Genomic DNA, 16,993 nt, shown 5'->3' with positions numbered 1-16,993 from the left:
AGCTGCCATTGGATGAATCACACCAAAAAAAATTAGTTATACAGGTTGCATTCAATTTAAAGAAAAAGCTTTAAAGCATCTGTTGAGTTGAATTGTGTCCCAGAAAAAAGGTATGAGTCCAAACCCCAAATACCTATAAAGGTGACCTTATTTGGATACAGGGGCTTTGCAGATACAATCAAGTTAAAATCCGGTCATGCTGGATTAGGGTGGTCCCCAATCCAATGACTGGTGCCCTTCATAGGAAGAGGAAAATCTGGACAAAGACACCAAGGAGACACCTGAAAATAAGGCCATGTGACACTGGAGACAGAGACTGGAGTGATATTTGGAGAATAATGCACCTCAGTAGTTGATGAAAAAAGTGACACAAAATCAATTAACAGTATAGAAGATATGAACAGCAAAATTGATAAATTTGACCAAATTTATATATAGATATATATAACATTACAATCAACTATGGCAAAAGACACATTCGTTTCAAGTGTACATAAAACATTTACCAAAATACCATATGCTGGGATCATGAAACAAGACAGTACATTTTAAATAATGAAATCAGTAACAAAAAAATATTGAAAATCCCACATGTTTGGAAATTAGGTGGTATGTATCTAATTAATCTATGGGTTTAAAAAGAAACCACAGGGGAAATTTTTAAATATTTTTAACTAAATAGTAATGAAAATATTACATATCAAGGCTTGTAAAACTGAAATAAAGCCATGATTACAAGAAAAGTCTTAATGTTTTAAATGTATATAAAAGAAGAAAAACTGAAAATCAATTATACAAGCTTCCATCTCAGAAAGCTAAAAAAAAAAAAAAAAGAACAGCAAATTGAATTCAAAAAAGAAAGAGAAATTACATCAAGCCTTCTAAAGTACAATAAGCAAAGACAGACAAATAGGCCAACAGGATAAAAGAGAATCCAAAAACAGATTCATACATACAAAATGCCTGCTATGTAACAGGGGAACCACCGAAGTGCAACAGGGAAAAAAATACATGGTACTGCCCCTACTTCACATCCATAACTTACACAGAAATTACTTCCTGGTAGATCATACACCAAAATGTGAAAAATAAAACAAAGCTTCTAGCAGAAAACATAGAGTATTTTCACAACCTTACATTGAGCAAAAATTTTATAAATAGGTCTCAAAAGAATTAATTATAAAAGAAAGGTAGCTAAATTGAACTTCATTAAAATTAAAAACTTCTTTTCATCAAAAGACATCATTAAGAAAGTGAAAAGGCAAATCACAAAATAGGAGAAGATATTTTCAATATGTATATTCAACAAAGGACTTACATACAAAATGTATATAAAACCCCATAAATCAGTAAGATAATCCAATTTCTTTTAAGTGTGCAAACAGCAGGCCCTTCACAAAATAGGCTATCCAGGTGACTAAAAAGTACATAAAAATGGTGTTTATTGTTTATTAGGAAAATGCAAAAAACTACCAGGAACAGCAGTATGACTAAAATAAAACAGGTTAGACCAAGTACTGCTGAGAATGTGACACAAATGCCAACATTCATGTTACTGTGGAACGGCAAATTAGTACTAGTCTGGAAAACTAACTGACAGTATCTAATAAAGGTGAACATACATCTGACCACAAATGACAGTAAGATGAGCACTTCTGTACAATAAGACGTTAAGAAGGTTTTTCAAAGAAGCATTATTTTTTAACAGTCAAAAACTACAAACAGCCTTAATACCCATCAACAGCAGAATAGATAAGTAACGATGATATGTTCCTAAAATGGGATGTTATACTCATACATAAAAGAGTAAACTACTGCCCCATGCAACTACATGGAACAACCTCACAAATCTAACACTGAATAAAAGTCAGACACACAGGAGAACATGCTATATGATTTTCAGTTGTATGAAGTTCAGATATAGGTAAAACTAATCTGTAGTGACAGGCATCAGGTCTTTGAGGAGCGTGTATAGGTAGATTACCGCGAGATGGCAAAAGGGAAGCCTCTGGGCTGATAGTATGTTCTACCTTGTTCTGAGTGGTAGTTACATGGGTGTGTTCACATTACAAACATTCAAACTATACCCTTCATTTATGCACTTTTTAAGTATGTTATATACTATACTTCAATAAAAGGTTTTTTTTAATCTTCAGAGTGACTTGCTCAAGATTAGTAAACAAATGAGAAAATAAGATTAAGATAAACATTTGGGGGGTGGGGTGTGAAAAACGGGTGAAGGGAGTAAAAAGGTACAACTTTCCAGTCATAAAATAAACAAATCATGGGGATGTAATGTATAGCATGGCAACTGCAGTTAATAATAATGTACTGCATATCTGAAAGTTGCTAAGATAGTAAATCTCAAAACTCATCACAAGAAAAAAAAAAAACCTGTAACTATATATGGTAACAGATGTTAACTAGACTTATGGTTGTGATCATTTCACAATATATAAAAATTCTGAATCATTATGTTGTATATCTGAAACCAATATAATATTACATGTCAAATAAACCTCAACGAAAAAAAATAAACATTTAGGCAAAAGGAATCAAAGCCTAGTGCAAGTCTATGCTTTCTCATTAAAACTGATCTCTAATCCCTTTATAACTATGCTCCACTTTCCAATTTTAATAGCTCTCTTCTATCAGCCAAATCCCTGAAATAACGTTTTCTCCTATTAGCCTTGATTCAAGCTTGAAGTTCAAGTTTTATTCTATGCCAAGGAGCCAGGTTCAACAGTTTTCATGGTTTCATAATTTAAATTAAGAGAATATAATAATTACCTACCAAATTAGGGAAAGAGATTATGCAAAAGAATACACATATTAAAGAAAATAAGCTATTAACCTGGAAAATCCTCATGTCTTTAGCAACTCTCCAATAACAGTTAACATTCCACTTTCAATTTTATGCACATGTTATCATTAGATGAATTCAGACTATATCCCAAGTAGAAACTGGAGAATATCTAATTAGGACCCAAAAGTGGCATTGTACATACTAATAATATATAAGCTTAAATTAATCATTCTGTGAAAATAGTGATAAGAATGGGAACTATAAGATGGAACTTAGTTAAAAACACAAATAAGCAGATTTTTTTTAAGTGTCTTAAATTTAAATATGAATTTGATAATTAATCCTTGCTCCCTAAGTACATTCTTCTCCTTTCTAGCTTGTATCTCAATATATACTAAAAGATCCTAGGGTATAACTATGTAATACCACATGATATCTCCCTTAACTTTTAAAATTTAAACTAAATTCCAGTTCTAATTTTTTACATGAAAGTACAATCTGAAATATCTCATCATAATTTACTCTCCCATCCAAGATCGTCATTTATAACCATATTCTTCAGATAACCAGTAAAACAAAGTGAATTTTAGGAGACATATAAAATTTAATTGGCCATAGCAGTAGAAACATATGTATTACTGCACTGTTTCCTGAAACTCAATAATATAATTTCTCATCACAAAATACTCCATTTCTCTTAAAATTATGAATTCTAAAATAAGAGAGTTTTGCTTTATACTATAGTATCCTCAGTGTAGCCTTAAAATATTCTAGTTACTTGTAATATTATTCAAAGGTATATTTTAAATGCACTTTGAGGACTCAGTTTTTTTTTTTAAAGGTCTTATTAATATAAAAACTACAGAGCTGTAGTGCCACAGTGCCATCTACTGGAGAACAAAGACTATGTTACTTCTTTGGTAAAGTTCACTATTTCCTATCAAATTCCTGAGTCCTGACTACACATCTTTCTATCTTTAACATGTAATTAACTATTAAGAGAAATTTGTTCACTTAACCACCCACAGAGCAGTTACAACTGAACCTCATGAGATTACAAATGTATACTACCCAATTTCCACCACAGAGGCAATTATGCAGAAAGACTAGGGAATTAACTTCCAGTTGGCTCAGAAATGATCTGGGACTTCCTTCTCAATGACACTTTCCAAAATCCTAGCCTTATACTTCCTTTAAAAAAAAAAAAAATCAACATGAATCATTAATTGAGCATTTGTTTTATGCCCATAAAATTAGAGATCCTCAAAAACACAGACAAGAAAGTCCACAAGAAATCCACATACCTTACCCACAGAGGAAAAAAAACAAAATGAAAAACTCATGGAGAAAAGCAATAATACGGATATTGACTGTAATTAACTATGTAGAACACTTCTTCTTCAGTAGTTACACACTTTTTTCTTTTAAGTATCAAACACTTCACAAATTTGCATATCATCTTAGCTCAGGGAGCATGTTAATCTTCTCTGTCCCAGTTTTAGTATACGTGCTGCTGAAGTAAGCACAAATGCATTCTTTTACATAAAGAAGGAAGATTAACAGATAAGTCTTATTCCTTCCTGAATTTGAAAAGGATGACACAGAAAGAGGGAGAGAGATGGAACTTACTGAGGTGCTACACGTCTCCAGTAGCGATCAATTCCATTTTTAAAATATAGCACAGCAAGCCACCTAACATTTATATCCAGAGTGTGGTTTGTGAAGATATTCTGTAAATAAAAAACAAAGTATCAGAATGAACATGTAATAAGTTAAAAGTATCATTAATATACCACAATCAAGTATGGATAGATTAGGGGGGGCGGATAATTCGGTTCATTTATTTATTTACTTTTTTCCTTTTTTTTATAAGAGGAGGTACTGGGGATTGAACCCAGGACCTCAAACATGCTAAGCATGTGCTCTACCACATTGAGCTATACCCTCCCCTCCAGATAGATTTTTAATTAAATGCTTCATTTAAATTTTATCACTACATATATCATATTGTTATTTTCTACATATCGATAGCTCTACGATTCATGTAAGAAAGCATATCTGCTCAGGAGTATTTTAATTATGTAAGCTGAGTAATAGGTATGTGGAAATTCATTATGTACTCTATTTTTAGGTATGTGTGAAATCTATCCTAGTAAGAAATTTAAACTTGGAAACAAACAGCATCATCTACATAAACACAAAAACAAAACTAAAATAAAAAACTCTAAATTAAAAAAGAAAAAGTAGACCTATCACAGCATAGATTCAAAGATTCTAAGGAGTCAAATACCCTGGCTTATCAATTTATGCTATGAAATAAACAATTTCAAAGTACTCCCTTATCAAAGTGATTATACTTAAAGTTTGATAGCAAAACAGTTTTAAATAATATAAAGGCAGATGTGATATGAATAATTTCAACTCAAAAATAACCATTACTCAAAAAATGCATCCACTGTGTTAATCCAAATTACAGGCAGTCCTTGCCTTGCACAGTAGTGGGACATGTAAAAATGACTGTAGATGCCAAACCACACAATATCATTTTGATAATCAAAATTACAACTGCTCTGTGACTTATAAAATTAATCAACAAATTTATTAAAAGTGTTATCAAAAACTTATAAATGATAGTTATAAATGTATATGGAAATTAAAAGGATAGAAAAACTAATATTTATACTATAACTTAAAATGTCACAAACAGTGAGAGTTAAAGTGTTTTACTGCTTTCTAAAACATGTTTCTAAAATAGTGAGTATCTAGAACAAAAAGGAATTATAGGAATGTTAACTGACTAAAATTGTACTACACCTCAGACCAAAACAACTCAAGTCCCTAGAGCTGAACTCTTAAACAGAACCTTGTGTGGAAAAACCTCAAAGTCAAAAATAATGATGTGGAAATAAGTCTTTTACTATCAAAAAATATTTACATGTTAAGTATTAAAAATAGGTATGTATCCCATAATCCTATTTTTTTTAAATCAAGTGCATACCAAAGAAAAGTTACAAAGAAAGCTGTATAATGCCAATTTATTCCTTAAGACCCCTGACAACTGAGTTAGAGTCCCTCTTTCGGGTCTCTTGCAAAAGAAGACATGGGTTCGCTCACCACATAAACTGCATTTGATTTCAACACTTTACATGTTTACCTTCCATACTAGATTGAGTTGTGTCTCATGCATGGAGTCGAGCACAGAGCTCAGCAAAGCAGAAACTTCATAAACATCTTTTGAGCAAATGAGTGAATGAATGGAAGTAATGTGGGACTACTGTGGAAGGTGGTGGATCTCAGCATATTTCAGCTACACTTAGGAACCAAGAAAAGCCAAGCTTCAGGTGTCAATCCAAGTAGAAATAGTCCATAAGTATTTTAAATAACAGACTGGAACACAAGCCTGAGATCAGGTATACAAATTTAGGAATCTCCAAACTGAAATGGACAGCTAAGGCTCAATTAGACCAAATGTGCCACAACAGTGAGTACAGGGGAAGAGGAAGAAATAAACTCAGCAGTTTTTAAATCTACTGTAATCTATTCCATCTGAAAGAAATTTTACTATCCCTCTAAGAAAAGTATACTGGTAAAAATAAAAACAAAAAGGTCTAGACACTTAATATTAATAATTCATACATTGCACAAAAGTATTAAGCAAGCCTATTTTTTTTTCAAGATCAAGCAGTAACTAAAATGAGAAATTCCAGAAGTGTTTTATATTTTGGCATGAAAAAACAGAAGGACAATTACAGAGCACATTCATTTAAATAGACATATGAAGAGTAAAGACATTCAGAGGCTGTCTAAAGATTTACACTATGGCCAAATTTTACAAACACAATGTTCGGATTATGTATAAGACTAAGATATTTTCTTTAGAATCTTTAGAAATCAGTTTTTTATCTTTTGTTACTGTGCCAAACAGCCAACTTTCATGTTATATTCAGAATATTAAGTATGATTCTAGACATTTAATTTCCCCTACAGGCATTAACTAGTATCTTCTTAAATTGAACAACTCAAACTTTTGGCATGAAGTCAAAATATATATGTCAAATGCTATGGTTTTCTATTTCACAAGATACAGTAAACAGTTCTACTCTGAATTTTTGACCCAGTCACAAATACTGAATCAGTTTTTGATCCAATTGGTAGCCTCACTGCCATGGCCAGAAATTAAATCTCAAACACTTATCAGAGTTCTCAAATTTTCAGAAGAAGAAAAGGGTAAGAAAGACCCTCTGTACAAAAAGACATCCTTTAACTGGAATGAAAGGCCACTGCTGGCATTGATAAAATAATTTTGATTAATTAACCAAAAGCTTTAAATTTCCAGAAAGATTTATTTAAAGCATACATTGTTATTTATTAAACCATTTCCCATAACACCTAGGAAAAGATCAGCTACGTTAAGAAAATTAAAATTTTAGATGTGGAAAAGAAAATGATGTTTTAAAGTGAAACACCTGGGGGGAGGGTGTAGCTCTGTGGTAGAGTGCAGACCTAGCAGGCACGGGGTCCTGGGTTCAATCCCCAGTACCTCCATTTTAAAAGATAAATAATAAATAAGCCTAATTATCTCCTCCACCAAATAATAATAATAATAATAATAATAATAATAATAATAATAATAATAATAATAATAATTATTATTATTATTATTATTATTATTAATAATAGTAAAGTAAAAATAAAGTGGTGTTATTAAAAAAAAAACTAGACATAAAAAATAAAATGAAATAAAAGTAAAATACCCTGAGCAAGGTAGACCTGATTCTGATGCTGCAGTGGGGAGACCTGAAAGACTCTAATGATATAAATTAACTGGGGTGAGGATAAGCATGAAGGCAAAGCATGGAAGTGTACTATCTACAATCTTCAGGTCAGCATTAACATGCTAAACCAGAATACCAGCAGTGTTGCCTTCCGAGCAGATACTACCAGTACCCTGTTGGGTTATTTATTCAAGCATCAACAAACATTTCTTAAACATCCTCAAAGAACCATGCCCTGAATTAATATGTGGCAACAGAAATGGTAGCCAAACATTTGGATCAATTTCACTAAATGACCAATACACGTAAGATTTTAGAACAATGAAAACAAGAGTGTCTCATTTTATTAAAAATAACAGTAAACTATTTTAAAACAACTTACCAGTAACACTGAATAGAAACCAGGTTGTGTCTCCCACTGTTTCAATTGCTCCTCAGCTGGTTTTAACACAGCAGTATCCTGACTAGTGGCCTGTGTTAAGACCTGAAGAACAACAGTACTGGCACTATTGAGATCCATGGAAACCTGGCAATGACAAGTTAACATACCTGAATGTACATTACGCTTAAAAAATTAACAGTAATGTAAACAGAGAAAAAGCTTCAATGTTCTGAATTACTCCTATACTTCAATCATTTACCTACTCTCATGTTTCTGCTGGATTTCTATCTTTTTAATGTACCATCCATAATACTTAAATCTCTAGCAATTCAAGTCGCTTTTGCTTAAATTAACTTCTAAAGGAAACTGCTTTTTATTGTCCCATATACAGAAGTTAATAATAAACTGGAAAAAACCAAAAACCAAAAACCAAAAAACCCCGACAAGCAAAACCCAAAGTTACTAAAGTCTGGTTAAATATCACTGCCTGCCCAAGACTCTAATCATAATGTATTCTGCCTTAGGTTTTTTTTTTTTAAGATAAACATTATAAAAGTATTAACTACTTTATCCTTAATAAAATCAGAAGGAAGAGAACTGAGAAAGGAACGCTTTGACTAACTGCTAAGTACTTCATAATATCATTTTATGTGCCATCATTAATACATGTCGAAAACATTTTTTAAAATATAAAAGACAAATACATACCTAAGAAAACATCATGGGGGGGGAAATGAAATGAACCAACAAACAAAATATAAACCCTAAGTTGGAAAGGATCTTAAGGGTTGGATCATCTAATCCTATACCAAGTATATGAAACCATTCTAAAAATACGTGAGCAATTTATTGAATTCTCTAGGATTCTGTTTCTAATCATATACAAAACTGTGTACAATTATATACTTAGGGAAGCATATGCAGTTGTTCACAATATACATATACAAAGTATGTAAGATTAAAATTGAAAGCTAAAAATGACCGAAAATAAACCTAGTTCTCAGTGCAGAGGTGACTGGAAATTAGCTTTGTGATAACAGTTACCTAAAACTGAAGAATGTTCCAGATAGTAAAAGTTTAAAAGTCATTAACCTATAAGGAATATAGCCAAAGTAAATTACTTCCCTTGTTAAAGAGCTGTAATTAATTGCAATGACTAATGAAAAGAGAATGTCTCAAATGTTGATTCAGCAAGAAATTTGACCCAACATATTACAACTTTTAAGGAAATTAACAATTTTGAAGTCCATGGGAGTAAAGCAGGGCTAGGGCATAATAATTGGAAACAAGACAAAATATTATCAATTACCAATAAACTGGATTAAGATTTTTAAATTAGTACTCTGTTCTTACCTATATTTTAGAGCTGACTAGGGTGGTACCTTGTAAATATATATTGTCTCCCTCACTAATTAGGAGTTTCTTGAACAATATAAGTTTCTGTGTTTGTTACCACTTAAAAATAAGTGAATGGATTTTTACTCAATTTAGAAGATTTGTTGGTAATGTATGATTTCAAAAACAGACTATGTAAGAGAGATTCACTTTATGGAGGCCCTAAGAAGATACTTTAAAGAAATAGGCAGCGTGTTTTTCTGTCTAGTTGAAATACAACGCAAGCCACAAAACAAGCCATGTATGTAATTTTTACCTTTTCTAGTGGCCATGTTAAGAATTAAAAAGAAACAAGTGAAATTAGCTTTATCACATTTAACTCAATGTGTTCAAAATGTTATCCTTTCAACATGTAGTCAATAATTTGAAAATACTGATTAATAGAGGTATTTTACATTTTTATACTAAGTATTCAAAATCCTGTGTATATTTTAGACTTAAGGCACATCTTACTCTGAACTAACCACATTTCAAGTACTCAATAGCCACATGTGGCTAGTAGCTACTATGTTAGAACAACTCTAGAAAAACCCCACTCAAGAGTCCGGTCCAAGGATTGGCAATCAGCAACACCAGCATTACCTAACAGAAATGCAAATTCTCAATGCCCTCGTCAAATCTACTCATTGAAAATAGACTGAAGGCAGGAGGCAGTGGGGCAAAAATCTTAAAGTGCTTAAAGTTTTCTAAGTAAATCTTAGTAACTGTCAAAGTATCAGAAGCACAACTTCAGAATATCTAAAACTGAGGTACAACTTAGAAAGTCTAGCTCTACTAATGCACTGAATGACAAAACATAGTTTCAATTATACATTCTTGTAAAAGAACGTAGACCAGCACTGATTTGCAGTTCTCTCAAGGGAAATGTCTAAGGTATGAGGAGCAGAGACATTCACTGATTCTCCCCCAAGCAATTTAAGAGCAGCCAGCTAAAATAAAAATTAAACGTTAAAAAAGCAAGTATCTGAGCATGTATTACACATCAAGTATTGTACTAAGTGCTTTATTCATTCTATTAATAATTCTCTGTGGTACATACTATTATATAACCCCATTTTTGGGGTAGAAAACTAAAGGATCAGAGACCTTACCTTGCCAAGGTCACAATCAACTAAGTGGCAGTCCTTGGACTTGAACGCTAAAGCCATATTAGTCTTCAAATCTAATATTGCCTTCCTTGAGTGATAGAACAGACATCTCTGTAGTCTTATGGGCCCAACAAGATACATGATACATGCTTAATATTTGCTGAATTAAAACAGATCAATGTTAAACAATAAAGGACTTCACACTGAATCACATGGGAGCTAATTAATTGATTTAGCCAATAATACTGCTGAAAGCATTGTTCTAGGTGATGAGAATATGAGTGAACAAAATAGTGCCCTTGATTTCATGTAGTTTACATTCTAATGGAAAATGACGTATCTGTTTAAAAAAGGAAAGAAACAAAAGTAAAAAGAAAATTGAAGAGGTAATGAAATGAAGAAAATAAGATAATGTTAAAGATTGTAATTGAATGTGTTACTTTAGATTGGATGTTCAGAGAAGGTTTCTCTAGTGATATTTATGAAAGACAATGAAACCCAGTAGGAGGACCCTGTGAGGCCCTCCCAGGCACAAAAGCCTTTCCGTGTCCCAATTTCTTGCTTGTAGGAAAAAGGCTTTTTCAGCCTCCTGAGTTTCAAAGAGCAGATTCAAACAGTTACTAATTAGGGGAGTGAGGGAATGTGGAAAAGAGCAGTGTGGCATGGAGCAGGGCCCTGGTTCCCCCTCAGGGGGGATGCATAACAATCTGGTACATATCTCTAAGTTCTTCCACAGGAACTAAGGGCCCTACCCAGGTGGAGGATGTTAACTTTAGGCTAAGTACAAGCACAGAGACCCCAAACTTGTTGGAACCAGAAGGCTGATGACTGAGATTCCTGGAACACCATTCTGTTACTTCACCACCAACCATTAAGAGGAAGGTTACACACCTTGCAGCTCTCCTCCCAAAACTGCCTATAAAAATGAGGAATTCAGGATTTGGGGGCACGAGCCATCTGTTCTCCTTGCTTGGCCCTTACTTTCTCTGCTCCAAACTCTGACATTTCAGTTTGGCCCCACTGTGCACTGGGCACACGAACTTGGGTTCAACAAAAACATGAGAATGACAAGAGAGACCCAGAGCTCTGGATAGGGAAAACAACTAATATTAGAAGCAAACTTAAGAAGGCCAGTACTGATACCTATTGAGAAAAGGGGATAATACAAGATGAGGTTGGAGAAGTAGGCAGCAACAGATCACGTGGCAACTTTATAGGGGAAAATAAAGTCCTTGACTTTCATACATGTACAAAGAAGCCACTGGGAGATAGGAAGAATATGAATATAAATATATTAATGTGAATACAATAATGGAGAAAGGCTCTACCAGAACTTATCCCTACCCCAACTTCAGCCCCCAAAAAGAAAAAAGCCATATCTCTGTTACGGGCCACTACGTGAAAAATAGAATCACTAACTACTGCCAACCCACAGAGCAATTTTTACCTAGAGCAAAGATTGTGCAGAGCGCTGACATATATATACACCTTCACATGTCACACTTCTCTGGATCTTCACAACAAAGCAACTGTGAAGTCCATGTAGTCATCTCTATGCCCCACAATTCACCAGTTCTAATGGAAGCTGCCAGAGTTCCCCATCCCTCTAGTGTCCTGCTCCATCCAGGTCCTCTCCAGAAGAATATGCCCTGTCCCCTCCTCTTGCTTCTGATCCTTGCTCCCAAGAAGCCCATCCATTCTGGGAGGGAGAGCTCAGCTCATATATTTTTGGAGAACCAATTTTGTGCCAAGCACTGAGACAGTTCTTAAAATAAGAATCAAGAGTATTTTTCTCTAACCAAAATATGGGGGATGATAAGATGGGAGGTGGAGAAAATTATTTTCATTAAAACAAACTAAAAAATAAGTTTCTAGAATACAGCTGGAATCCAGAGCACATTACCCCCACAGAAATATCTAGTGAGTAAAAAGGCTTTTCAATCTAAGAAACAAACCATCACTCATAACTTCTATTGAAAGTATTTCCAAGTACTAATTAACTTATAAGGGAAGCTTTAAGCAGGAATCAGTTCCTAAATTACAGATTAAATACATCATCAAAAACCAACAATTCAGGAATGACAGACTGATAATGAATTATTAAAAATACCATATTACTAAAGCCTATTAAATTTTTTAAAGATCCCATAACAAACCTATGAAAAGCAAATCTGGCATGTGGACTAATATCGCTATTTCACAGAAGAACAATTTACAGTTATCAAGAGAGTTGTCCAGGGTCATGTAGAAAACTAGTACATGGCAGAATGAGGCCTGATAACTGTAACATAAAGCGGCCTCACCACACCACCCTACTCCCAAACACCTACAAACACACCATGCCCTCTCATAATAGGTTCCTGGAGAAGAAGATTCCTGAACCCATCAGAATCAAAGTACCTCATTTTCTATGTATTAAATATTCATACAGTACTCAATTGTGGGATTCCCCTGAAAGGACAACAATGGCAACAAAGAACAAGGGGAGATGTGTATAGTCATTCAAATGTAGCTGTGTGGAAATAAACTTCCTTCGAGATAAAAGACAGATGATTACTGACTACTAGTAGTCAGTTTGAAGGGTAGTTCACTGAAAAACTAACCTTCTAATATTTTTCTTTTCGAATTAGCATGCAGAAATACAATAAGGTTGCCACTGCTACTTGCACATAGTAGTGAAGCAGACATACAATTAGTCTCCAAAAAAAACTGGAGACCTGAGACTGGCAGAGAAAGACAGTAAAGAAGAAAAGGAGAAGGGGAGGAAGGAATGAGAAACGAAAAGCAGGGTGGAAGGCAGAAGGAGACGGAGACACAGAGTAACTCGTGAAAATGGCCAGAGGTATTTCTCAAAGCACTTAACAGGATTTTTACAAGATCATCACCGGGTAGGCCTGAAGGCCAGGGATGCTAGTCTTTCACAGGGGAAGCGCTGTCTATGCGCAGTGAGAAAAATCCCACACCTATGTTAGAAGAATGTATCCTTTGCCTTTCTGTGTTTCTATCAATGATCAAGACCCTGTAGACAACCAAGCTAACAGCAAGATTAAATTTGGCTAGGTTTTCTAATTAATAATGTATACACTGAGGTTGCTTTGATTTTCATTAATATGTATAGTTTAAAATCATGAGCAAGAGGAAACACTGCTTGTGAGTATTTTACTAGCTTTCAACCACACTATAAAAAAGCATTATTCAAAATCTAAATGCATACTCTTTTTTTTCCCTAAGAACAATAATAGGAGAAGGTGAAAATTAAAAAGGCAGGCATTTTGCCCTTCTTACTATTTCTCAATTCAGTCAGTTCAATTTATTCATTACTGGACTTAACTGTAGTCTTTGAGTCTATTAAAGTCTAAACAACCAAGCAATATGTGACCCAGAGCTTAAAAATAACTTATACCTTGTAAGTGGACTTTCTAAGCTTTATTCTATAAGATACCTTCCCAATTCTGGTAAAATCCAAAATCCAAAGATAATACAGATCTGCCTGTAGGTGGAAACTGACCAATTTTCATTGAAAGAAACAAGTACATACAGTACCTCTGTCTGCTACCAACAGACAGACTCCTCAGGCCTGCATCAACTTTAATCTCGCCGTGACAATTTTCTTCAGATTACTACATATCTGTGTTTGTCCTTAGTTTTAGGACATTCCACACAAGCCACTATTAAAAGTTAAAGCAGTGAGTAAGCGGACTGACTTAGAAAAAGGTGTTAGACTACAATAAAAATTGAAGAAAAAAGAATTTCGAAATCAAAAAAGGTACTCCCGGTAAAGTAGTTTATTCCGTAACAGAACAGAGGCTAAAAGAATTAAGTGAAAGAACAGCTGTTGGGGAATGGAATGTTCCCAGTGTGTCCACAGGTTACTTGCTAAATGCAATGAAGAAACAAACAAACGTTTAAAATGAAGAGATCTGTCAGTCAGCTTAACCAAAAAAGCAAATTTATTATCAACAGCTGCACAACTTGAGCTTAAATGCCTCCTGATGTGATGCAGTAAGAAGTATACAACCCATCTCTAAACACCAAAAATGATCGGCCATAATCTAATCAAGACTCTAGATCCAGTTTCCAGTTTAAAGTGAGAGACAGTACTTCTGCAATGGTGGTATGAAGAGCTCCACAGATCCTCTCCTCACTGAAACAACCAGAAACTGATTTAAGTTATAAAGAGCAACTATGTATAGTCTCTGCAAAGCGTGTTTAAGGACGTACAGCAAATGGAGAAACGTTTATGCTAGAAATACTACTACACCTTGGTAAAATCAGCAAGAATCCATGGTATCTGAGCCATGAATTCACTCTTGCCCCACAGTGTGACAGAAGCTATACTCCAGGCAGAAGAAGCCACGAAGATGGGGCTTCCTCTCACCTCAGCTCCCAATTGATGGCTACAGTTTCTCCCCCAGGAGGGGCAGCCAGCATCTCTCACCCACCCCAGTAGCTCTACTCCGGACAAGCACAACCAAGAGGTCTGGGGCACTCTTCCCTAACCCAGGCACCACTAGCGTGGCAGCAGCTCTATCCCAGGCACATCAGGAGAAGCACAGAGGCCTCAATCGTGCCCACCCCACTTGCTGAACCAGGAACAACAACAGCTGGAGACTTCAATACTCCACTGTCAATAATGGACAGAACAACTACGAAAAACAACAACGAAATACGTCTTAACGTTAAACACAAACTAGTCCTAACACACATCCATACAACAACAGTAGAATGCAAGCAACCATTCTTCTCAAGCACACATGAAACATTCTCTAGGACAGACCATACGCTAAGCCACAAAACATACCTCAATAAATTTTAAAAAGAACGAAATCATACAAATATGTTCTAAGATCACAATCAGTAACGGAAATATGGGAAATTCACTCACACTTCCAAATTTCAAAACTTACTATAAAGCTACCGTAACCAAGACAGTGTTGGTACTGGCATAGGATAGATACACACATCAATGAAACAGATTTGAAAGTCCACAAACAAACTCTTACATTTAAAGTCGACTGATTTTCAACAAGGATACCAGGATAATTCAAAGGAGAAAGAATAATCTTCAACAGATGGTGCTGGAACCACTGGATATCCTCATGCAAAAGAATAGTTGAACCTCTTCCTTATATGATACACAAAAATTAACTCTAAATGGATCATACAGCTAAGCATGAAGAGGTAACACTATAAAACTCTAAGAAGAAAATCTAGGAGTAAATCTTCATGACCTTGGCCTAGGCAAAGCACTCTCTAATATGATACCAAAAGCACAAGCAACTGGAGTAAAAAAACAGATAAATTCACTAAATTTAAAACTTTACCAAACAACATCAGCAGGAAAGTGAAGACAATCCACAGAATGCAAGAGAATATTTGCAAATCATATATCTGATAAGAGGCTTATATCCAAAATACATAAAGCACTTTTAGAACTTGATAATAAAAAGACAAAGAATCTGATTAAAAGGCAAAGGATGAGAGGAGCCTTCTCAACCTGATAAAGACTAGGTGGAGAAAACCTACAGATAACACCATACTTAACGGTGAGAAACTCAAAGCTTTCCCTCTAAGATCAGGTACAAAGTAAGGATGTTTCCTTCTCACTACTCCTTTTCAACATGGAACTGGAAGTCCTTGCAAATGTAATAAGAAAGAAAATAAAAGGTACACACATCAGGAAGGAAGACGTAAATCTTTGTTCAAAGATGACATGACAATATATGTAGAGTTCTGAAAAAAAAATCAACCAAAAACCTCCTGGAACTAACAGGCAATTTATAGCAAGGCTGCAGGATACAAGGTTTATACACAAAAGTCAACTGCTTTCCGACATATCTACAATGAAAAAGCGGAAGTGAAAATTTAAAAGCACAGTATTCTTTGCATTAGCACCCTCAAAAGTGAAACACTTAGTTATAAAAGTAACAAAAGAGATACAAGATCTATATAAGGAAAACTACAAAACACTGATGAACAAAATCAAAGAGCCACTAAATAAACAGACATTCTATGTTTATGGATAGGAAGACTCAAAACTGTTAAGATGTCACTTCTCAACTTGATCTACAGATTCACTGCAATTTCAATCAAAATCCCAACAAGTTACCTTATGGATACAGATAATCTGATTCTAAGCTTTATATGGAGAAACTACAGAACTGGAATAGTCAACACAATGCTAAAGAACAATGAACTGGGAGGATCAACACTACTGACTTCAAGACTTACTATAAAGATAGAGTAATCAAGAAAATGATATTGGCAAAAGGATAGATAAATAGATCAATGGAACAGATAAGAAAACCCAGAAATAGACCCTCATTAATATAGTCAACTGACCTTTTGACAAAGAAGCAAAAGCAATACAATAGAGGAAAAACAGGCCATTTAACAAATGGTTCAGGAAAAAAATGGATATCCATATGCAAAAAGAAAAAAAAAAATCTAAACAATGACTACACCCTTCACAAAAATTAACTCAAAATGGATCACAGACCTAAAATTTAAAACACAAAACTATAAAACTCCTAGAAAATAATACAGA

The 16,993-nt window shown here is 34.3% G+C and overlaps 1 protein-coding gene and 1 non-coding gene across 2 annotated transcripts in view; both read right to left on the bottom strand.

Moving 5' to 3' along the window:
- The window catches only part of IPO11 (importin 11), a 168,224-nt gene that overhangs the window by 142,302 nt on the left and 8,929 nt on the right, over positions 1–16,993 (bottom strand). The window contains 2 exon segments of the mRNA XM_006188200.3: positions 4,436–4,536; positions 7,964–8,107. Of these exon segments, the coding sequence (XP_006188262.2) occupies positions 4,436–4,536; positions 7,964–8,101 (239 nt within the window). The 5' untranslated portion in view covers positions 8,102–8,107.
- LOC116662915 lies at positions 4,231–4,332 on the bottom strand. Its single transcript, XR_004318998.1, has one exon. It is a non-coding gene; the product is annotated as a U6 spliceosomal RNA (small nuclear RNA).

Source organism: Camelus ferus, chromosome 3 (genome assembly GCF_009834535.1).
Source record: "Camelus ferus isolate YT-003-E chromosome 3, BCGSAC_Cfer_1.0, whole genome shotgun sequence".
Lineage (NCBI taxonomy): Eukaryota > Metazoa > Chordata > Mammalia > Artiodactyla > Camelidae > Camelus > Camelus ferus.
Note: the sequence above shows the minus strand (reverse complement) of the source record. Positions and strands in the feature narration are given on the sequence as shown.